The sequence below is a fragment of the Buteo buteo genome, chromosome 10, assembly GCF_964188355.1.
Source record: "Buteo buteo chromosome 10, bButBut1.hap1.1, whole genome shotgun sequence".
Lineage (NCBI taxonomy): Eukaryota > Metazoa > Chordata > Aves > Accipitriformes > Accipitridae > Buteo > Buteo buteo.
Window position 1 is genome coordinate 20,273,048 of NC_134180.1, and position 21,935 is coordinate 20,294,982.

General features: G+C 36.1%; 2 protein-coding genes across 4 annotated transcripts in view; both read left to right on the forward strand.

Annotated features, from left to right (window-relative positions):
* ASPM (assembly factor for spindle microtubules) overlaps nt 1-10,493 on the forward strand; it is a 33,657-nt gene extending 23,164 nt beyond the window's left edge. For 2 of the 3 annotated variants that reach the window (XM_075038884.1, XM_075038886.1), the window contains 9 exons: nt 553-712; nt 1,227-1,436; nt 1,967-2,116; nt 4,026-4,217; nt 4,677-4,869; nt 5,379-5,533; nt 6,446-6,622; nt 7,629-7,801; nt 7,881-10,493. In XM_075038884.1, coding sequence (XP_074894985.1) covers nt 553-712; nt 1,227-1,436; nt 1,967-2,116; nt 4,026-4,217; nt 4,677-4,869; nt 5,379-5,533; nt 6,446-6,622; nt 7,629-7,801; nt 7,881-7,986 — 1,516 coding nt within the window. In that variant the 3' untranslated portion in view covers nt 7,987-10,493. Of the gene's footprint in view, nt 1-552; nt 713-1,226; nt 1,437-1,966; nt 2,117-4,025; nt 4,218-4,676; nt 4,870-5,378; nt 5,534-5,558; nt 5,623-6,445; nt 6,623-7,628; nt 7,802-7,880 lie in introns of those variants that run through there. The other variant, XR_012652032.1, reaches the window with a different exon arrangement.
* Nucleotides 9,394-21,543, forward strand: LOC142036009 (coagulation factor XIII B chain-like). The gene is made up of 12 exons (XM_075038891.1): nt 9,394-9,495; nt 11,000-11,200; nt 11,702-11,887; nt 12,325-12,501; nt 12,655-12,831; nt 14,515-14,694; nt 15,038-15,130; nt 15,809-15,991; nt 18,374-18,577; nt 19,043-19,225; nt 19,952-20,193; nt 20,683-21,543. Exons 1-11 carry the CDS (start codon nt 9,414-9,416, stop codon nt 20,161-20,163), a joined length of 1,878 nt encoding a protein of 625 aa, XP_074894992.1. The 5' UTR covers nt 9,394-9,413; the 3' UTR covers nt 20,164-20,193; nt 20,683-21,543.
* Nucleotides 21,544-21,935: the final 392 nt, after the last annotated feature.

A 21,935-nucleotide genomic window follows, 5' to 3' on the forward strand; every position in this document is an offset into this window, starting at 1 on the left:
TTCGTTATAATGCATAATGGAATAGTTAAACTAGTTTATGTTTATTTTGCTGTGAGATGGTTTTACAGTAAATGCTCTACTAGATCAGCATGATAGCTCATCTCATTCAGAACTCTGTCCTCTGCCAGTAGCAGTAGAAGTTTAGGGAGACTACATTAACCTGGTGACTTTCTAAGGTCCTCCCTCAGCAGATTACAGCTGCTAGAACTTACATCCTTGCCTGTTCCCTTTATTATCCTTTTATGGACCTGCTGTATGTCAATCTGTCTGATGTCTTTAAAACTGCTGTCTCTCTCCCCAACTTCCTTTTGGCAGCAAGTTCTGGAAGTACCTACTGTGGGAAAACAAAAAGTATCTTCTATTTTAAACCCGTCTTTCTGCCAACATTGCTGGCTATCCCCTTGTGCTAGTGTTCTAAGATTTGGTTGATAACAGCTCTGCTTTCACAGTATCTATTTTAATAATTTTGTAAACTGTCACAGTTTTCTTACTTCAAAAATGCAAGTGTTCTCAACTTTTGGAAAAAAACCTAAAATGCATTTTTCGTGTTAGGTTTTTGAAAATGAAGTTCTGTGCACTTACCATTCAAAGAAGATGGAGAGCAACCCTTACTGCACGAATGATTCAACATCAGTTTCTGACTACTAAGAATGCTGCAGTTAAGATTCAGTTGGCATATAAACAGTACAGAGCTAGAAGACTTTTAAGAAAGGTATGTTTTCACTTGCACTCTGCTATGTCATGGTTGTTTTAAAAGTTTTCAGTGTATTTGAATGATTTTTGTCACCAATGTACAGAAGTATAGAAAAGAAAAAAGGTAGGGCCAGAACAAAGATAGTTTAGATCAAAACTCTTCAATCTTCAAAATACCAAATTTCCTTTTTGCTTGGAGCGACGAGGTTGATTCTTGTTTTCAAACAGGTCCAATTGTTGAATTATCCCTGTCTACTGATGATAAGATAAAATGTAAAATTTTCACTTGTCTTTATTCTTACAAAGGATTAAGTTGACCGTATTAAGTTGACCCCATTTAGGTAAGGGAAAAGACCTTCCAAACTGTGAAAGTGTATTTTTATATAAACTAGTACTGCATGAGTTTGCTTGTATTTCCTATTTTATTTTTGTTCTCTTTCTTATGATGGAAAAAAAATATATAAATGTATATTGATCATGACAGGAACAAACAGAAGTTTAATTACCAATGCATTCTTTAAAATATTTTTCAGAAGCTTCAGGCTGCATGTTTGATCCAAAAAGCATACAGAGGTTTCAAGGCAAGAAGGAAACTTGTTCAACAAAAAGCTGCTGCTGTAATTATCCAAAACCATCTGAGGGCTTGGCAGGAAGGCAGGCTTCAATTTATGAAATACAACAAAAATAGAAGAGCTGTCATTAAACTGCAAGCATTTATACGGGGTTATTTAGTCAGAAAAAAGGTTGGTATGCTTCAAATTAAACTATACTTTTGATGTAAAGTATCTCTAGAGCTGTTTTAGCATCAGTTCTGGCTGGCAAGAAAAGGGAAACCTGATCACTTGTTGAACTCAAATTCTTGTTGACTGCTTTGAGAATTGGGTGAGTCAGAATAGAACAAAATATAGTTTGATCCTTTTCTCACAATCCTTTAGTACTAAAAAAGGTTTTCACTGTTTGGTGTTTTTTTAGCTTCTGAGACCTTTGTGGCTTACCTATAACTGATACTTCACACACACGCTTACAATGAAACTGATCTCCACTGTATATTAATGTTGTTGCTTATAATCACTTCTCTGTGTTATTCTCTCTGTTAGATTAGAGACCTAGTACTGAAGAAAGGTAGCTTACTTTAGTTCTGAGGTTATGACTTCTGAGGTGATTCTTCAGCATCTAATAACATAGTGCTGTGTACTATGGTCTTTGCATAGATGATCAGCTACCTGTCAGTATGAAAATTAATGATGTTCCTTGTTTTGTTTTCCTTCTACAGATTTCAGAACAGAAACAAAAGAAGAGACTACTTTATTTTACAGCTGCTGTGTATCATCATATATCTGCAATTAAAATTCAAAGGGTGTATAGGATTCACCTCATCTTAAAACTTGCACAAAACCAGATCTCATCTGTTCTTATAATACAGGTTAGTCTAATTAAGGACAAATGTTTTTGTGTAACATAGTCTAATTTCTTTTCTATCAGCTAAGCAGTAACACTAAGACACTATAGTTCCTTCACATGTGAAAATAAATTTAAATTATGGAGACTATGGGTTATTAAATAATGCTGCTTATACCCAGCTAAGCATAATAGAGTGGATCTCACCAGGCTCTGAAGGCTTACGCGCTTTAAAGCTAAGGATGTGTGGGAAGGTTTGTTTCCTTCAGACCCTCAAGCTTGCCAAAGGAATCTGAGTGCTGTCTTGGCCTATTTCTTCACATCCTACTGTAGGTAGGAAAGAACAGACATGACAACCTGTTAGGGCTCATGAAAAGAAGAGCATCTCCTTACGCGAACAATCCCGTAGGATACAGTGATTTACTTTGTTGGGCGTTTCTAACCTGCAAGTGGTACCAGAGCCTAAGTTACAGCATTTTTAATATAACCATGTTTTACTTCTCCAAAAGCAAGATCAAAAATCACGTCTGTATTGCAGCACTGCCTAATAGTAAAAATTATCTTCAGGTCTCCAAACTGACCATTCGCTTAGTCCCAATAATGGAAGGTCAGCATTAGATAAGTGGAGAGGCTGAAACAGGAACCCTGAAATAGCTGTCCTCTAGTCAAGGATGTTATGGCAAACTTTGCCCTACTACTTCCTCCATATAGACAAATCTGTTTATCTCTCCCCATAAGTTATATTTTCCCCTTAAGGCAAAAGCAAATGGATGGTAGAAGAGGCGCTTTTTTCTCAGATTTGGCATACAGTACCCTGTCTCCCTTCTCTGTATAGATGGGAAGAAACAAAGCTGGGAAATGAGAAAAGTGGAGTGGTAGTTTTCCTTAAAAGCCAGCCAAGAGAAAGAAAACTCCTAGGATGGAGTAACACCAGACACAAGTACAATTTGGGAGAGGAGTGGCTGGAGAGCAGCCCTGCAGAAGGGGATCTGGGGGTGCTGGTCAACAGCAGGCTCAATAGGAGTCAGCAGTGTGCCCTGGCAGCCAAGAGGGCAAACTTGGGGTGCATCAAACACAGTATAGCCAGCTGGTCAAAAGAAGTGATTATCCCACTGTAATTCAGTGTTGGTGCGGCCTCACCTTGAACACTGTGTGCAGTTCTGAGTTTCACAATTTAAGAAGGATGTTATGGTACTGGAATGCATCTAGAGGAGGGCAACAAAGCTGGTGAAAGGGCTGGAAGGAATGTCTTGTGAGAAGCAGCTAAGGCTTTTCCGTTTATCTAGTTTGGAGAGAAGGAGGCTGAGGGGTGACCTCATTGCTCTCTACAGCTTCCTGAACAGGGGAAGTGGAGAGGGAGGTGCTGATCTCTTCTGCCTGGTATCCAGCGATAGGATGTGTGGGAATGGTTCAAAGCTGCACCAGGGGAGGTTTCAACTGGACATTAGGAAGCATTTCTTTACCAAGAGGGTGATCAAACACTGGAACAGCCTTCCTAAAGAGGTGGTTGATGCTCTGAGCCTGTCAGTGTTTAAGAGGCATTTGGACAATGCCCTTAATAACACACTTTATCTTTTGGTCAGTCCTGAAGTGGTCAGGCAGTTGGACTAGATGATCTTTGTAGGTCCCCTCCAACTGAAAATTCTATTCTATTCCAATTCCTATTTGATTCTGATTCCCATTCTGAATGCTTTCCTAACTGCTCCTAGTTAAGGTTTCATTTTGTACTCTTGCATTTCAGCTACCCCCATGCCATTCAGAGCTGTGTCATGGTGACTATATGAGTGCTAGTGAAGCTTATAGCGCCTGTTATCTGTCAAAGCTCATGTTAAAATAGTTCTGCAGTTCTTATCAATGTTTTTTTAGGGTAGGAAAAGGGAATTTAGGGAAAAGTATTAAATAAATAAATGGAAAGGTACTTTAATTTTAAACAGAGATGGTTCCGAGCTAAAATGCAACAAAAGAGGTTTCTAAGAGATTATCAAAGAATCATTCAGTTACAACATGTGATTCGAGGCTGGCTAAATCACAGAAATAATGCAGCAACCGTAATCCAGCAAAATGTACGAAGATTCCTTGCCTGCAGACGTAGGAGAAAATTTGCAGTTGGAGTAATCAAATTTCAGGTAAATACTTCTTGTGAGAAAACTACAATTATTTTTTTTAAGTTTTGGATGTTTTTTGGTTTGTTTGGGTTTTTTTTTTGTTTTTTTTTCTCTCATGGGTTTTTGGGTAGAGGGAAAATGTTTACTTTGGCTGGTGAATTTATCAGTTCAGAATTTATCCTGTGAGCTTCAGTTTAGACATAAAAGCTAAATGCAAACAGATCATGAAGTAATATTAAGCAGATACTGGTTGAGATGACTTACGTGGTAGTGAGTGTGGAGTGCATATACGTGTTTGGTTTGGTCTTTTGTCTTGAAAATCCAGTACTGGAAGATTAAACTCTGATAATAACTTAAAAATTAATAACCGAGGTAATTAAATACTTTGTTAGACTTGTGTAAAATTGATTTGGAATGATAATGGAAGTTCTGTGGTCTCTTGTTTACAACTTTTGTCCCTTTGAAATTCCTTTTCTGTAGGCATTGTGGAGAGGATATTCTTGGAGAAAGAGTAATGACACAGCAAAAACTAAAGCCTTAAGACGCAGTTTAGAAAAGGCTAATGAAAAGAGCAGAGAAGAAAACAAATTGTGCAACAGAACAGCAATTGCTATTGAATACCTTCTAAAATACAAACATCTCTCTTACATTCTTGCAGCATTAAAGCATCTTGGTCAGTATTTTATTTTATTATAACTGATAGATTTCCAGGATGATAGAAACTGGAATTTTTCAGCTGAAAAGAGTTCATAATGATATTTAGGCTTTCTGTATGATTGTAAAATGTGAACATGTTAGAGAGTATAATGGAGGGTTTTTTCTAGACTAAAATTAGATTATTGATTTAAGAACAGTATTAAAATGGTTACGTAGGGAATGGAAATCCTTTGATTGCTCTGATTTCCTGGCAGTCCTGTAATACTATGCCTTATATAGTTCAGTTATGTTTATTATCAGTATATGTTCTCCATGGATTGTTTTGTTTGCTTAATTTTTAGTCTGAAATACTAAAACTATTGATTTAGAAATACTTGTTTAAGTAAATAATTGCAATTTTTACTTCTTTGCACTTCTACTTAAAAATAAGGGAAAACCCTGGGTTTGCAATTAAATTACTTGAGCTTCAGAGTTTTCTTTGTTGTTGTTGTTTGTTTGTTTGTTTGCTTGTTTTAATTATCACAGAGGTGGCTACCAGGCTGTCCCCACTCTGTTGTGAAAATATGGCCCAGAGCAGAGCAATCTTCACTATTTTTGTTCTGATCCGAAGTTGTAACCGGAGTGTTCCATGCATGGATGTGATCAGATATTCAATTCAGGTTCTACTTAATGTTTCGAAGGTAATTTTAATAATTTCTTTTGCAGGTTTATAAGCTGTAGACTACTTTATTTACCCTCAAAATTTCTGGATAAATTTGAAACAACAAAGGTAATAGTTTTGAATAAAAAAAACAATTTCTGAATTTTAACTATGCTATTTTGAAACTAATTATCTACTTTGTAATAATTACGATTTAATTTTCCTTTTGGCAAAAGAAAATTATTTCATGGTCTTAAAGTGTAATAGTTTTACTTCTAACTGATTACATTGCAAGGTATCCCAAGTATTGTATGAAACCATGTAGAAATGCAGAACCATAGCACTTAGGATAAGCTGTGAAGTTTTTTTTTTTTAAGGTAGAAACGTATATGTTCCAGAAGACAGGCTACTTTTCCAAATTCATGTCATAGAATAGGCTATATTTGCACTTTTGAATTTCTTACAGAAGTGATTATTTTCATAAATACTTAAAGCTGCTTCAGTACTGTGTTAGTACTGTAGTTACTGACTATGGATTGATTGTTCTAGAGGTTTTTTTTACTTTGAAATTTAAAATATCTGCTAAACATAGGTTTTGATCTTATATCCATCCTATAGGCATTTACATTCAAATCATTTTATTTTTATTTCAGGAAAAAAACCCCCAAAACATTTAGACTAAACTTATTTTTAAATTTCTCTAAACTTATTCTAATTTATTATTCTATTTTAAATGTAAAATCAGATTCTACAGTTTTCTAAACAAGGGGGGATAGCTTTTTGTAACCTGTTACAATGATGTAACATACAGAAGTGATTTTTATTGCTTGGATGCCAGATCAGCTACAAATTTGATCTAAGGGAGAATATGGATTTTGCTTTTTCCTCTAACTTGAAAGATATTTTAGAGATCTGTCCGTATAACCTCTCTTGTCTCTCTCTTGTATAACAGTATGAAAGAACTACTCAAGCAGTTTATGAAGTAGAAAATTCTATAGATACATTGCTAGACCTACTGCAAATATACAGAGGGAAAGCTGGGGACAAAATTTCAGAGAAAGGAGGAAGCATTTTCACAAAGACCTGTTGTTTGTTGGCCATCCTTTCAAAGGACTCAAAAAGAGCTTTGGTAAGGCTTAAATGTTTTGGATTTAATAATTTCATTTAACGTGTTTTTCTGGCGTGTTTTGGTGGTTGTTGTAAATTATTATTTTTTTTCCTCTCCCTCTCTAGCAGACCTATCATGGCTGAAATACTAATCATGAGTAAACTCTGATTAAAAAAAAAAAAGGCATTTCCAAGGTGGTGAAAACAATCATTATTTTGTGCTTTGTATGCCCTGGTCACTCAGAGCTATTAAGACAGACATTGAGGTTCCGATCCTGCAATTCTTGCAAGATTGCAATATAACAATTCTTGCTTTCTACAGGGTTCTGATGACTTTCTATCAATTGCTTGGCATTAGATATAGTTTAGTTGCCATTTTAATTAACTTTTATTCCATTTCTGAAAGTTTACCATTGCTTTTGAGATAAAGTTAAGGTCTTTATTGTCAGTAACAACTGGCAATGTAATTGTCTATGACTTTGTGTTGACATACTCTATTGTAACAGAGACACAGCCTGTTTCTGAAAGAAATTTGCTTTGTTCATGCCTATGGCTAGAATCGACAGTAAGGTTATTAGGGTAGTCTGGGTTCTATGCTATAAATTCACTAGCTGTTTATCTATCAGATATAAGCACTTAAGTTATCCAGTCACTTCTGACCATTGCATTCTTTCAGTGCTATGAAGATGGGTACAAACACGAATTTGTCTCTCTGTACCAATCATTGAAGGCATATGCTAGTGGCATATGTGAAAATTGGTTTGAATGAGAAATTAGAAAAATCTGACTTTTAAGAGCTTAATTTTTCTGAGATGTCAGGTTGCATACCAGTTGTTGAGTATTTTGAAAGCATTAGACCACTGACTTGTAGGTGTGCTGGCTTTAAAATGGTTTCACTGTACCTGTGGGTAGAAGTTCAGCTTAAATTTTAAACCTTCAGTTTTCATTGAACAAAACAGATTTCTTGATTTGTTAAGTTGCTTTTGAACTTGTAGCATTAACTGTGTACTTTTTTCACCTTTTCTCAGGAAATCCGAAGCATACCAAGAACTGTTACTTGCATTCAAAGCCTATATAAGCTTACAGCTCGTAAACATAAAATGGATGCAGAGAGAACACTTCTGAAGCAGAAAACAAACACTTTCTTAAGTGGAACTTCCTTTGTTCCAGTAACTCCTCTAAGAATAAAAACAGTTTCAAGGTAAGAGCTTAAAAATTAGTCTGCTATTTCTGCTGTGGCAATATAATGTTTTAATGACAAGCCATTAATATTTTCACAGAATTAAACCAGACTGGGTTTTGAGGAAAGATAACATGCAAGAAATTGTGGATCCTCTGCAAGCAATTCTGATGGTGATGGATACACTTGGTATTGCCTGCTACTGAAGTGTAAATGATGTATATGAAAATGTATTTGTACAGCATGTATGTAGTAGACAACTAAATCGTTTTGAAAGAAAGCAAATAAGTGTCAAGCTACCCTTGAAAATGTTTTTTCAAATTGCAATTAACATTTCTGTAACTTTTTTCTATTGTATACAGCTTTTGCAATCCTATTTTGTACTACTTACCAAAAGCAATTGTACAATAAAATTATAAGGCCTGGAAATTTCACTAGTGCAGTAATGTACTGTTATTACTCAACTGTCAATCTTACAAATAGCATGGTATTCCTCACTGATCAAATATTTTAGAATTCTGTTAAAAAAAGTCATTTGTGTGGGACAGTTATGTTGGCTTGTCTGATCTGGAGAGATATAGGTAGGAAGGGAGGCATAGTCTGTGGATTTCAAAACTGGCTACTGTTCTGGGGGAGCCTGAGTTTAGTTTCTAGTAAGGTTTTGAGGGATCATGTGTGACTGTAGAAAAAAATTTTTTTATAGTTCTACTTTTTTTTTTTTTTTTTTAAATACTACAAGATTATGATGGAACAACGGGATGTTGTAATGGTGAATTTAGAAATTCTGACCTGATATTTTAAGGGAGGTGATTTAGGAGTGCTTTCTTCCTATCAAGTGAGCTATATATGCAAGCATGCATCTCATCTGGCTGAATAGATGGTGTTCATCACAGCATCTCCCTTAAATTCTGTTCTCTTGTGCCTTGGAATTGCATTTTCTTAGAGCAAGGCCAAGAAAATGAAAACTGTAAATTTATACCCTCCCACCCCCAAATTTAAAGATTATGCCTCCCAAGGGTGGAACATGATGCTAAATCAACTAGTAGCCATTTAGTTAGTTAGGTGATAATGCATTGTAAATGAGGTTCTATTTGTTTGTTTAAAGAAAGACTCAAAAGGGACTAGCTATATACAGCAAAACACAACAGACAGATAATAGTAGTTGCTATGCTCTTAATGTAAGAGCCTCCAAAATTAATAAGATATAGAATACAACTGACTGGTTATATGGGGCTAGGCTGGAGGAGGGGAGAATTTTCTATTTCCTCTTATTCGAGCCAAAGTAAATAATCTGATAACAGAATGCCCTTTAAACTTCGAACTCGGGAGGTTCTGAGGGGAACAGTGTTCAATTAGTTTAAATGGTTCCATAAGCTTGTTGCCTGGTTTCACTGTAAAATGATAAATCCTGTCCTCTTTACTGATGTACAATATGCCAAACGGCAGTAGAATTCTGCAAGTCTAGTGTTAGGGTATTTGAAAAACTAAAATAAATGAAAATAGTGTTTTCAGTGAAATAACTTGCTACGAAATACCATGGACACCAAGGCATTTGTGAACACCTTTTGAAAACCCAGTTAATTATTTACAAAAGTAATACTTAGGGAGTTTTCACAGGTGATGGAAACTGTTGATGGAGACAGTAATGAAGATGAGATTTAAAAGCTGTTTTTTCTTCCTAGTTATGATGTGTTCAGGCAAGCTCTCTGCAGAAGGTAAATACACTGAAATCTATTGTTAATAAATGTACAATGAATCTAGAAAATGCAGTCTAGGTAACAAGGGTAATGTCTTTCATATATTTACCAAAAGTAAACACTGTTTTTTAAATATAATTTTGTTGTGAGGTGGCTGATGATCATGACTCAGCTGTTGCTGTAGCTTAGGGCTACAGATTCATATCTAAGCTTCAAAGCTGTAATACTGAAGTGTTCAGATTTTTATTCAGAAAAAGTTTCTTTTGAAATGTATTTGAGTGGTTTTAAGGTACTTATACAAATTAGATTTTGTACTATTAAAACATTTTATGTATTGAATTGTCTTGGTGATTGAAGTGTTTTGGCTTTACCACAAAGCAAAAGAGTGGAAGTTAAGTGGAACCTGCAGAAGCTAGTCTGGGGTGGTTCTGCATTTCCTTATCCCTATTTTCAGCATTGCTTAAAATTCCTGGGTTCATATAGCTTACGTACCACTTGAACTGCAAGTTCACAAAGCTGTGGACTGTATATGAGGGTATACCTCCATTAATTGAAAAGGTGTCCCCTTTTTTTTGCATTTCATTTTGTATCTGCTAATGTATATTTAATTCCAGCATATTTGTTGCAACTACTTCTGTCTTCATTAGTTTTCTCCTTATGCAAAGCAGTTGAAATTACACTGATACCCTTTGGAAAGCAAAACAAAAGGTATGTAGGTGGCAACCATTTCTGTCTTTATTTCTGTCTTCATTACCCTCAGGTTTGGGTTTCTTTTTTCTTTTTTTATCTAGATGTGATACCTTGGCTGTGTGAGGAAGGGAATTATTAAAAAAAAAAATTATCTTGGCACTTTCTCTTTAGTAAAAATACTAAACTGGCAGAAAATTCTAATAAATACAGTAAATTCTAGTGCCGTTGAGTGAAGGAGCAATAGTTTGTTATTTAGGTTCTAATATGTGTAGTGTGAATACAGCAGTGCCAACTTCTGGGAAAATTCTGCCCTATTATACTGAGTTTCATGGATGGTGATTCAGTTTTAAAAACTTGATTCTCTAGGATGATTGCCTTGTAATGCCATGGAGAGAATTTTTGAGACTCAAAGGATAGTTTTATAAGAAATAGAAACATAAGTATTGCTTTTTGGTTTGGTTGTTTGTTGTTTTTTTTTAAATAAATTAATGTCCTATACAACATAACTCCTTTTAAAGGTTTTCTGCTATTACTGGTTTGTGTGTTGTTTTTTTTAATTGCCGTTCTACTTGTTCTTTCCTTAACCTCCATTTTGTCTTTTCTGTTGACTCTGTTCTTAAACTTGCTGAAGAAAGGGAATTTAACTCATATATGTCGCCTCCTAGAAGTTTGTCATACTGTTGCTGAATTGAGGAGCTATGGCATAGCTAATCTTGACACTCTTGCCACTGGATTTTAGAGCAGGCATCAGTATGTTTATGCAGCAAAGGGTGCTCATGCTTACATCTTCTGGGCTTAAATAAAGAGTCAATATTTATTTATCTTTTTGCAGATAAACCTTGTGATTTGCCACATATTGAAAGTGGAAAGATTGCCCAGTACTATTATAATTTCAAAAGTTATTATTTCCCTATGCGTAAGGAAAAAAAACTTTCCTATTCTTGTATGGTTGGTTATACAACTGAAACTGGGACTCAAGATGGAAGAATAACTTGTACAGCAAAAGGATGGTCTCCAGTGCCACAATGCTACAGTGAGTTAGCTCTCTTAATCTCATCATTGCTTCTAGCAGGAAACTTCTCCAGCTGGAATTTCTGGAACATACAGGAACAGAAGCTACATAACAGAAGGGATAAAATGTGTAAGTTAGGACAACAAGGTGAAATTAATCCTTTATGTATATAAACTACATATGTTTATATATGGAATATTTTTACAATAATACATATTTTAAGGGCTTTTACCATGTAAGTTTTTATAAGAATGCCAAAGTTGCCCAGTTTCCTTATTTTGGGAAAACTAATAGATAGTTTCCCCTCAGATGTATATCTTGTAGAGCCTCCCTAGCTCTAGATTCCTTGGTTGTCGTGTTCCATATTATTACCATTGGTTTGATGATTATGGTAGAGTTTCTTCAATAGGTCAAAAAAACCAAGATTAGATCAGCATAGCTAAATCCCTTCTTTTGCTTATCAGAAAACAAAAATATTCCATTAATTCTTTCTTTCTAACCAAGCTATCTCCTTTCATTTAGAAAAATGTAACAAGCCTGTTTTGGAAAATGGCTTTTTTTACGGTACAGAAATGTACTTCAAAATACATGAGAAGCTTCAGTACAAATGTAATCCAGGCTACCACACTCCAAGCGGTGGTACTGAAGATACAGTGCAATGTCGGCCAGAAGGATGGTCCTCCCAGCCAAGCTGTGCTAAAAAATTTGGTAGGATTCTGCATTTTTCTCCTTTTGAATCTCTTATATAGTTCTACTGTCCTTGCTGTACCTGTAGGGCCAAGCTGCCTATGTCAGATTATCATTTGAGTACTCCTAAAGCGGGTTCTCAACTGTACCTCGTGGGAAGAAGTGGTCAGATTTCACATGCTGCTAGTTTTGTGAATTGGTATAGATAAAATTATATGTAGAAGGAATCAGTATAGATGAAATTGCATTGTTTCAAATAAATCTGTTGCCATCCAAACTTTCTTCCCAAATGACACCTGGAAAACTTGTGTAAACTACTGCATTTTAAATTATTCATTATTTGCAAAGATTTTGCCTTGGATATGACCACTTCTAAGGTGTATCTAAAGAAAAATTTAGATTGATAACTTGAAATGAAAAGAGCAATTAATATTATGCATATGCTTTATTTGTTTAAGAGTCATGTCAGGTACCCAATTTACATCATGGCAGCTACTTCACAGCCCAACAGGAGCTTCGACTGAATGAAACACTACTATACGAATGTGATGCGGGTTATCATACTGCAGGAGGAAACTCTACAGAAGTAGCAGTGTGTCTAACACATGGGTGGTCCCTTACTCCAAACTGCACTAGTATGTAATGGGCTGGAAAATAATTCTGTTTGAAATGTGATTTATTCTACAAATGAACAAAAATTTGCAAAAAGGCTTTTTTTATAAGCTGTTGTGGGGGTGGAGGGGAAGCCTTCCTCAACTGGTTTTCACTGCTGTGTGTTTTCTTCCTAGAAATAACTTGCACCTCTTTGAGTGCAATAGCACATGGAGGTTTCTATCCTGTGAAGGAAATCTATGAAGAGGGAGATGTAGTTCACTTTTTCTGTGAGGAAAATTATTCTGTCAGTGAATTTGACCTAATCCAATGTTATTATTTTGGATGGCATCCAGATCCTCCAGTGTGTGAAGGTACCTTACTATGTCAAATTCTTGGTGAAAGGCTAGAACCTTCTTTCATTAAATGCTTTGTGAATACAAAATAAAAATATGCTTTTTGTATCAGTTCACAGCCTAAGTAGAAATCAAGTGTTAGCTGAAGGACATGTAGCCAAGGTAGCAGGGAGGAAAGGAATGATAATTGGTATTAATTATCAGTGGACTCTAACAATAGAGCAGATACTATCTCTTGCTGTTGTTTCTCTCTATGTTGTATCCTGGAGAAGCAGGAGTCAACAATTACAGGGAAGTTGTTCATCCCCTGAAGCTCAAGTTAAACCAAGTTCAGATTACATGAAGGTTTATCAAGCATTTTTGATCCTGCCTTGTGAGGTGGGAACATGCCTTTTGAGAGGCATTAAAAATAAAATTTATAACAAGTTCGTCCTGAGCATGGGGATTGTGATACTTTTCAGAGCTTTACAGCCTCACCAAACTACATGTTTTCAACAGGATTAACTAGAAAGGTCATCCTGAGGACAGAAACACACCTTTTGCAATTACTGTCACTTCTCCACTCATTGGGGGATAATGCGTATTCTCAGAAAAGAAATTTTCAAAAGAGTGAAAGGTCTAGTGAACCAGATGAGATCTAGTATACAGCAGAAAACAGTACGAACATTTAGGTTAGCTGAAAATTGATAATATTGTTCAACATGCCTTGATAGTCGTGGGTCATTGTGTTATCTGGATATTGCCCCCTTTATGAGGATTACTTCTGAGCTTTAGGACATCTCACTGCCTCGTGGTAACAAATTGTCTGCTTTATATACAAGGGATGCTAGATGTTGATGATAGAGGATGGGACAGTCAATCATTCTTATTGATTTAAGGTAAATCTATGGTATCCATTTCCAATATATTTTTATAGGAATTTTTCTTGTGAAGTATGTTTTCTAAAGCAAATTTAATAATCATTGTGTGGGTGGTGCTTGAGATTAAAAAAAATTTATATTTAACCTTTAAAAAATACGGATGAGTTAAGCACAGTTTTCAGTAAAATTAGTGCTTTGTAATTCCTTTATAGCTAATCTTGTAGAATACTATGTGACTGATTATGAAGTTCATCTTCCTTTCCTAGAAGATACTGTAGCTTTTAAAATGCACTAGAAGCTCTCAATTAAATGGCATGTTTTAGGACCCTAGCCCTGTATTTATTCTGATGACACAGCAGAAATTTTTCTTGAGTGAGCGCAGAGAAGGTGGGGTGCTCAGGTGAATGAAAACATGGCCTAAATCTAGTTTTGAGGATACAGTAATTGTAAACTTAATTTGGGGGTAGGAAATGGGCTATGATTATTGCTGCTTCTGTAGCATTAGAATTAATACAGAAGCTGCTTTTAAATATTATATCAATGGAGGGTATGGGAAACCTCTATTTCCTGAAGTCCTTTAAAGACCATTTTATTAAGTCTATGTGGAGAAATTACAAGTTTGTTTATAGCAGTACAATAGCATAATACCTCTATTTCATTTTTGTTGAACGTAAAATCATTTTTTGTTCTGGTCTCCCATTTTGTTAAGAAAATGGGAGTAAGCAATTACTCTGGCCCAACCAAAAAAGTTTTTGAGTGATAGGCTCGCATGTTGTATAGTAAAATTAATGTGTCCATTGTTTTGATTAATGAGAAAGCAATATGCATTTTTTGTTTTCAGATGTAAAAAATAAATGTCCTCCACCACCGCTTCCTCCTCACACCCATATCACCACAGTTAAAAGAACATATCACAATGGAGACAAAGTTCGTATACAGTGTCAAAGTACCTTTGAAGTAAGAGGATCTGAGGAAATCCAGTGTGAAAAAGGAAAATGGTCATCACCCCCTATTTGTATTGGTTAGTAGTTTTGTGAAGACTGACTACTGAACAGAAACGATTCTTCAAACAATGCCTTAATTTTCTGGACAGCCTTGGTTTCCATATTTGCAAAACTGTTTATGTCGTCCTCTGTGAAAATGCTTGAGAGGTAAAGTGCTGCATAGTTTGCAGACAATCCATTGTTCACAGATTAAGGAGAAAGGATGAGCTAGGTGAATTCAGCTGACCTCTGTGTTGTGTAGTTCTCCCCTGGAATATTGCTTTTATTACATCTTACAATGCATCAGTGTCTGTTTGTTTTGGTATTTGAAAATGAGTTATTTCTGAGAAAACTGGTTCTACATTTCTGCTATGGTTATAGGAACTATGGATAAACAGGCATCTGAGGCACCACCATCACTTGAGGCAGATGCAGCAATAAGGGCAAGCAAAACATATCACAATGAAGATACAAGTAGGTGAACGTTGCTCTTCTATTTAAAAGGCACTTCAGTACTCTCCAGTGTATTTATTATAGGCATTGTATGACTACTGTTGCTACTCTTCTGCTGTAGTACAGTTCCTTACCCTTGAAAATGTTTGCATGTGCTACAGATGTCAGTGTAGCAGTCTGAATGAATGAAAGGCCAGTATTGCTTGTTTCTAGTGATTATAAAGTACGCCTATAAGCCTGCTGTGTATCTGTAATTTCATTTCATATGTTATCATTTACCTTCAGTCATTCTGTATTCTTTCTGTTAGTGTTGTCTGAACATGCAAATTCATGAGGATTTTGGTGATTGTTTGATTAACAGTTCTAGAGAGTTTTCTGTTGTATATTTTGAATGACATATGGGTTAAATGTTTCAACCAACCGTCTCATCACAGAAAAAGAACTAATCTATATTGAGTCTAAACTGGTAAGAGTCAAGAGTGGAATTAGATGAGGAGTGTAGATGGAAATAGAATGCCTGTCTGCAATTCAGTAAGGCAAGCATAGAGTTTCTGAAAATGAAATTTGAAAAAGAAATTATATTGGTTTACATTTTATTTGTATGTAAATTTTTTGCTCAGTCTATTATTAGTCTGATACTTTCACCAGTATTAACATTGTTTTAAAGATCTAATTACCCATCTCCCTACCTTGTATTAGAAATACAGCAAGACTGTACCTCTCCACCTGTGATTAAAAACAGTGTTCTCTTTGGTCCACTATTGACAAGTTACAAAAATGGTTCCTCGGTAGAATATGGTTGTCAGCGTTACCATTTTTTGGATGGACCTAGTACTGTTTACTGTGAACAAGGAAACTGGACAGAACAACCAACTTGCTTAGGTAAGTCTTGTAAGAAAAAAAGTTTTGTCATATGTAATATAGAAAGGTAAAACTGGAAAGAACTTCTAGGTAATCCTTTCCTGACCACCTTTAATAAAGATTCCAGAAACATGAGGGTGAACCAAAATCAAACATACCTAGGCCATTCCTCCTAGGTGTCCTCTGACCTGTTCTTACAAACACCCAATTAAATAGATTCCTTGGTTTTCCTGAGTGAGCTATTCTAGAACGTAGCTGTCCCTGTTACCTAGGAGGATTCTCTGATTTCTTTCTCCCATATTCTCCACTTAGTGAATTTCTTCCTGTCCTTTGATAGATGTTTAGAAGGATTGACTGCAGCCATTGCCAAAATGGCTTTTAGATATGATTAATAAGGAATACGATGACTTCTTGGACTTTCATATTTAAACCTTCAGCCCTTGTTTTTATTATGTGTCCTTATATCTCTAATTCATTCTGGACTTTCTAATTTTTCCATGTTGTTCTTATGTATGCTGTTCAAAACAATGTATAGAACTCCCATTAGGAATTTACCAATACTAGAAGGAATACTACTTCTGATGATCTACAAGAGTTGTTTGTTTATCTTTCCTTCCTTCCTGTAACAAAATAATTCTATTTCACTAGTATTCTTTGTTAAATTGACTCACTTTAAGTTTGTAATCTACTGTGAAAATGCAAATAAATAACCAGTTCAGTTTTAATTCCTTATTTCTAAATGGGTAAAATGTACCTCGCCTGGATTGAAAGGTCTAGATCAGCATTCTTGGATCTGAATACCCAAATTTAACATACCCTGTGAAATAATGAAAACTCATTTCCTATGAGCATTATTTGTCTCCTAAGCATCCAAATAACCACACCATTTTGTCCAAGTTTTCTGAGATTTCTTTTCAACCCTGACCTAATCAGACCAGAAAGAGCATATACTGTAGTTTCCGGAAAATATCCATACCAATCTGTTGTTATGGTGCTGTTATCAGAATGTGTAATAACTGATTTCTCCTTGCCTTTCCCTCAGAAAAGCATTAATAAGGGCCTCCTCTACCAGGCAGTGATTCTTGTGGAACTTGTAGAAATTTATTTTTGTAACTGTCTGTCCTGGTTTCAGCTGGGATAGAGTAAATTTTCTTTCTAGTAACTGGTATAGTGTTGTGTTTTGGATTTAGGATGAGAAGAATGTTGATAACACACTGATGTTTTCAGTTGTTGCTAAGTAGTGTTTAGACTAAGTCAAGGAGTTTTCAGCTTCTCATGCCCAGCTAGCAAGAAGCCTGGAGGTGCACAAGGAGTTGGGAGGGGTCACAGCCAGGTCAGTTGACCTAAACTGGCCAAAAGAGTGTTCCATACCATGTGACATCATGCCCAGTATATAAACTGGGAGGAGCTGGCCTAGGGGGCAGATTGCTGCTTGGGAACTGACTGGGCATTGGTCGGCAAGTGGTGAGCAACTGCGTCGTGCTTTACTTGTTTTGTATATTCCAATTCTTTCATTATTATTATTATAATTATTATTTTCTTCCTTTCTGTCCTATGAAACTGTCTTTATCTCAGCCTGCAAGTTTTACTCCCACCCCTCTGATTCTTTTCCCCATCCCACTGGGTGGGAGGGAAGTGAGCTAGCAGCTGTGTGGTGCCTTGTTGCTGGTTGGGGTTAAACTACAACACTGTCCCTCTGTCAGGCTTTACTGCAGTGTAACAGTGGTTTCAAAAGTTAATGAGGTTAACTGTCTAATAGAAAGCTAGGCTACTTGAAGTGATCCTGGCACTAAATTTTAAGAAACCTGTCAGAGAGCAACCAAAACAATATTGACCTTGGATAACCTGAAAAAGCCAAAGAAGAACAGAAAACTTCCAAAAAGTTTTTGGAAGACCTCTAAATTATTTTAACAGTGACAAAACATAGAAAAAAGCAAAGCAAAGGGAATTGTTAAAACACTTCCTTAGGCTAACAGTTTAAATTTACTGTGTATTAACTACTACTATCCTTGAAGGGCTTACCAAACCTGTCAGCCAAATCTGACGGGTTAATTTTGATGGATGACTATTTTCATTATAGAAGTCCTTTCAAGTTACAGTAAAGAAGTTCTTTTCTTCTTCAATGGTAAACCCAGGCTTCTTGTAAAATCTAGATCATGTCAGAAGTGTGTGTTCTGTGATTTACTGTTCCCAGTTTAGGCTTTTTTTTTTTATGTTATTTCAGTTACTTCAGCCCATTTCTTTACATTTGCATTCTTTTTTTTATGCATCTATAGTTCTTCTTGCAAGGTTTAAAAACATTTTAGAACTATTGATTTAGATTTCTCTTTCTTGACTCTTACAAAAGGGAGCTAGGAAATCTCTTAAGGTTCCTTTTTATTGAAGTACGTTTTTATTTCCTAGAACCATGCACTCTTAATGTAACTGATATGAACAGCAACAACATAGAGTTGAAATGGAGACAGGAAGAATTAATTTTCCTACATGGTGATCTCATAGAGTTTGAATGTAAACAGGGATACAATTTTGTCCAGACTACCATTCCATCTCCCGGGAGGACACAGTGTAGCCACGGCAAACTGAAATATCCAAAATGCATTATGCAAGGTAAAACAATACTTTATTTATTGCCTTTTTAATTATCAATCATAGACCTATTTAGAAAAAAATTGCTTTGGCAGTGCAGGCCTGGAATCTGTTGTAAATCATAGAAGCTTAGGATTCAACAATACAGATATGCACAGATATCCTTGCACAAGACAGCTATATTGTTAAATATATCCAAACATGGAAAAATGGGGGAAGGCTGTAGAAAGGAGGGAGGAGCTCTTCTCCAAGCCCAGGGAACCCAAAGCTTTATAGAAAGACAGCTGTAAACAATTAAATGCACACAAGGGATTTGTTATGGTTAGAATTAAGCAGGAGATTGCATTCTGATCTGAGATACAATGAAGTACAAAAATACACTATCTGAGAGCTGATAGATATCTAGTGTTGACAGGCATTTAAAGCTGCTGATTTGTTAGTTTCTTAAGCTGAATGTTTCTCAAGTGTTTTTTAACATTATTCCAGCTCCTGCAGAAAAATGTGACTCTCCACCTTCTATTGCGAATGGAGCTCTTACTCTCCCACCCCTGACCCAGTATGACAGTGGTTCTTCAGTTCAGTATAGTTGCTCTGACTATCATTTTTTGCAAGGATCTGAGAGAATCTACTGTTCTGAAGGACAGTGGACTTCACCACCAGTTTGTATAGGTAGGTGTGATAAGATAAGTACGCACTTATTTGTCTGTATAATTTATAGAATCATAGAATAGTTCGGAAGTGACCTTTAAAGGTCATCTAGACCAACCCCCTGCAATGAGCAGGGACATCTTCAACTAGATTAGGTTGCTCAAAGCCCCATCCAACCTGACCTTGACTGTTTCCAGGGATGGGGCATCCAAAACCTCTCTGGGCAACCTGTTCCACTGTTTCACCGCCCTTGTTGTAGAAAATTTCCTCCTTATATCCAATCTGAATCTACCCTCTTCTTGTTTAAAACCATTACACCTTGTCCTATCACTACAGGCCCTACTAAAAAGTCTGTCCCCATCTTTCTTATAAGCCCCCTTTAAGTACTGGAAGGCTGCAATAAGGTCTTCCCAGAGCCTTCTCTTCTCCAGTCTGAACAACCCCAACTCTCTCTAAATTCAGATACCTAGAATTTATAAATTGAGTATGGTCAACTAGAACTTTAAGATCTCAACTTCATTTTTTTTTCAGTTAGAGATGAAAGTTTTAATAGAAGCACATGTAATTTTGTCTGGCTTTTCGTTTCCTTAAATATGACATGCCTGTAGTATCCAAAAGTACAGTGATTTAATGTATAATATATTAAGAGAATGGGAAATAATTTACAGTTTTAGTGTAGACTAGTCAAAATGATGCTATTTCAAAAATAACTGATTTATTAACACTGATTAAGTCTCTCTTCTTTAGAGCCATGTACTTTGTCAAAAAATGAAATGGAGAAAAATAATGTGCTGCTGCAAGGGTTCTATGAGAATCAAATTTACTTTTACCATGGGGATTATGTTGGATTTTACTGTAAACAGGACCATTTTGGAGCAGAATCTGGTACAACTTTATTTCAAGTGCAGTGTAAGAGAGGACAGCTGATGTATCCAAGGTGTGTTGAAAGAGGAAAATAAGTATGGACTTCAGGAAAGCCTATAGGAAGGGTATGTACATGTTCTTTATCTAGTATTAACAGCTGAATTAAGATGGCCTCATATTTTCAAGATCACTACAGTCAGCTTTGAGAAATGAGTATTCAGTGGCATTGGTGGGTCTGAGCTGAAGGGGGAGGGAAGTGAAAGTGCTTTGTGGTATAAGGATTGGGAATGCAGCAGAAGGATGCAATATTGGCATACACGTGGGAGATTTAGGATGAAGGAGTTTTGTAAGGCTTACAGGGATAAACTTGGGGATGCATCACAATCTAGAGGACTTAAGCGAAGTGCCACGATGAGAAGATGCTGAGCAAGTAGTGCCCTTTGTAAGGATATTGGTGATTTTGATAGCATGAGTGCTTTCGTGACTACAGAATATAGCTAAATTGAGATTTAATTTCATGCCCTTCAAATGGACGTTAAACTCTAATTTTACAGTGAGAAAGGAGATGCCTATTATTTTGTACATCTTAACAGCACCCATGTCTCCTTCCACAGGTAAGAAGCCTCTAAAGGACAAGGCTTGAGGGACAAGAAAAAAGAGCAAGTATTTTAAAAAAAAAAAGTGTTCAAGGGATCTATGAAACCATTTAAAACCTAAAAAAACTCAAGCAAGCATCTTTGTTTTGCTAATTGAGAGCATTTAAATTATTAAAATATCTAGTCCAACTGCTTTGTATGATTTCCTATGACAGTTAAACATAGGTACTCTTGGGGCTCTGCTTGTGAACATGTGTGACTGAAATTATGAAGAAAATTCAGGAAAATGGACATTTGCCTCTCAACCATTTTAGTATGCGTCCTGGTTTCAGCTGGGATAGAGTTAACTGTCTTCTTAGTAGCTGGCGCAGTGCTATGTTTTAAGTTCAGTATGCGAAGAATGTTGATAACACTGATGTTTTCAGTTGTTGCTCAGTAGTGTTTAGTCTAAAGTCAAGGATTTTTCAGCTTCTCATGCCCAGCCAGCGAGAAAGCTGGAGGGGCACAAGAAGTTGGCACAGGACACAACCGGGGCAGCTGACCCAAAGTGGCGTAAATGGGGTATTCCATACCGTGTGATGTCACATCTAGTGTATAAACTGGGAAGAGGGGGCGGGGGACCGCTGCTTGGGGACTAGCTGGGTGTTGGTCGGCGGGTGGTGAGCAATTGCACTGCGCATCATTTGTACATTCCAATCCTTTCATTATTGCTGTTGTCATTTTATTAGTGTTATCATTATCATTAGTAGTTTCTTCTTTTCTGTTCTATTAAACCGTTCTTATCTCAACCCAGGAGTTTTACTTCTTTTCTTGATTTTCTCCCCCATCCCACTGGGTGCAGGGGGAGTGAGTGAGCGGCTGTGTGGTGCTTAGTTGCTGGCGGGGGTTAAACCACGACAGTATGTTTTAATAAAAAAGTCAGTGTAAGGGTTTCTTCTATATTTTATGTCTAAACTCCATCTTTCTGTGGTTTCATTGCATGTATGTTGTTCTGTATTGTTTTCCAAGGCTTTTGTGAGTGCTGTGTGAATAAATAAAACAAAAAAGAAATTGAAGCATTTAAGAAATAGACAAATTCTGCTTATTTAATCAAAACCTAGTCAACCAGTTGGTGGGGAAAAAAAGGTTGATAAATAGCATGTGGAATGTTATTTCTACAATAGCATTCCAAAATGCTTTCAAAAGATTAAAAGCCATTGCTTTGTAAAGTGGTATTTAAAAATGAAGGCAAATAACAATGAGATTTAGTAATTTAACATAATGAACTTTTG

Bases quoted from the DNA above. Each gene is read 5' to 3' on its own strand.
- LOC142036009 (XM_075038891.1), top strand. From the start codon at position 9,414: ATGGAGACAGTAATGAAGATGAGATTTAAAAGCTGTTTTTTCTTCCTA. The intron at 11,201-11,701 runs GTGAGTTAGCTC...CCTTTCATTTAG, and splicing joins TCCAGTGCCACAATGCTACA to AAAAATGTAACAAGCCTGTT. The intron at 18,578-19,042 runs GTAAAACAATAC...ACATTATTCCAG, and splicing joins TCCAAAATGCATTATGCAAG to CTCCTGCAGAAAAATGTGAC.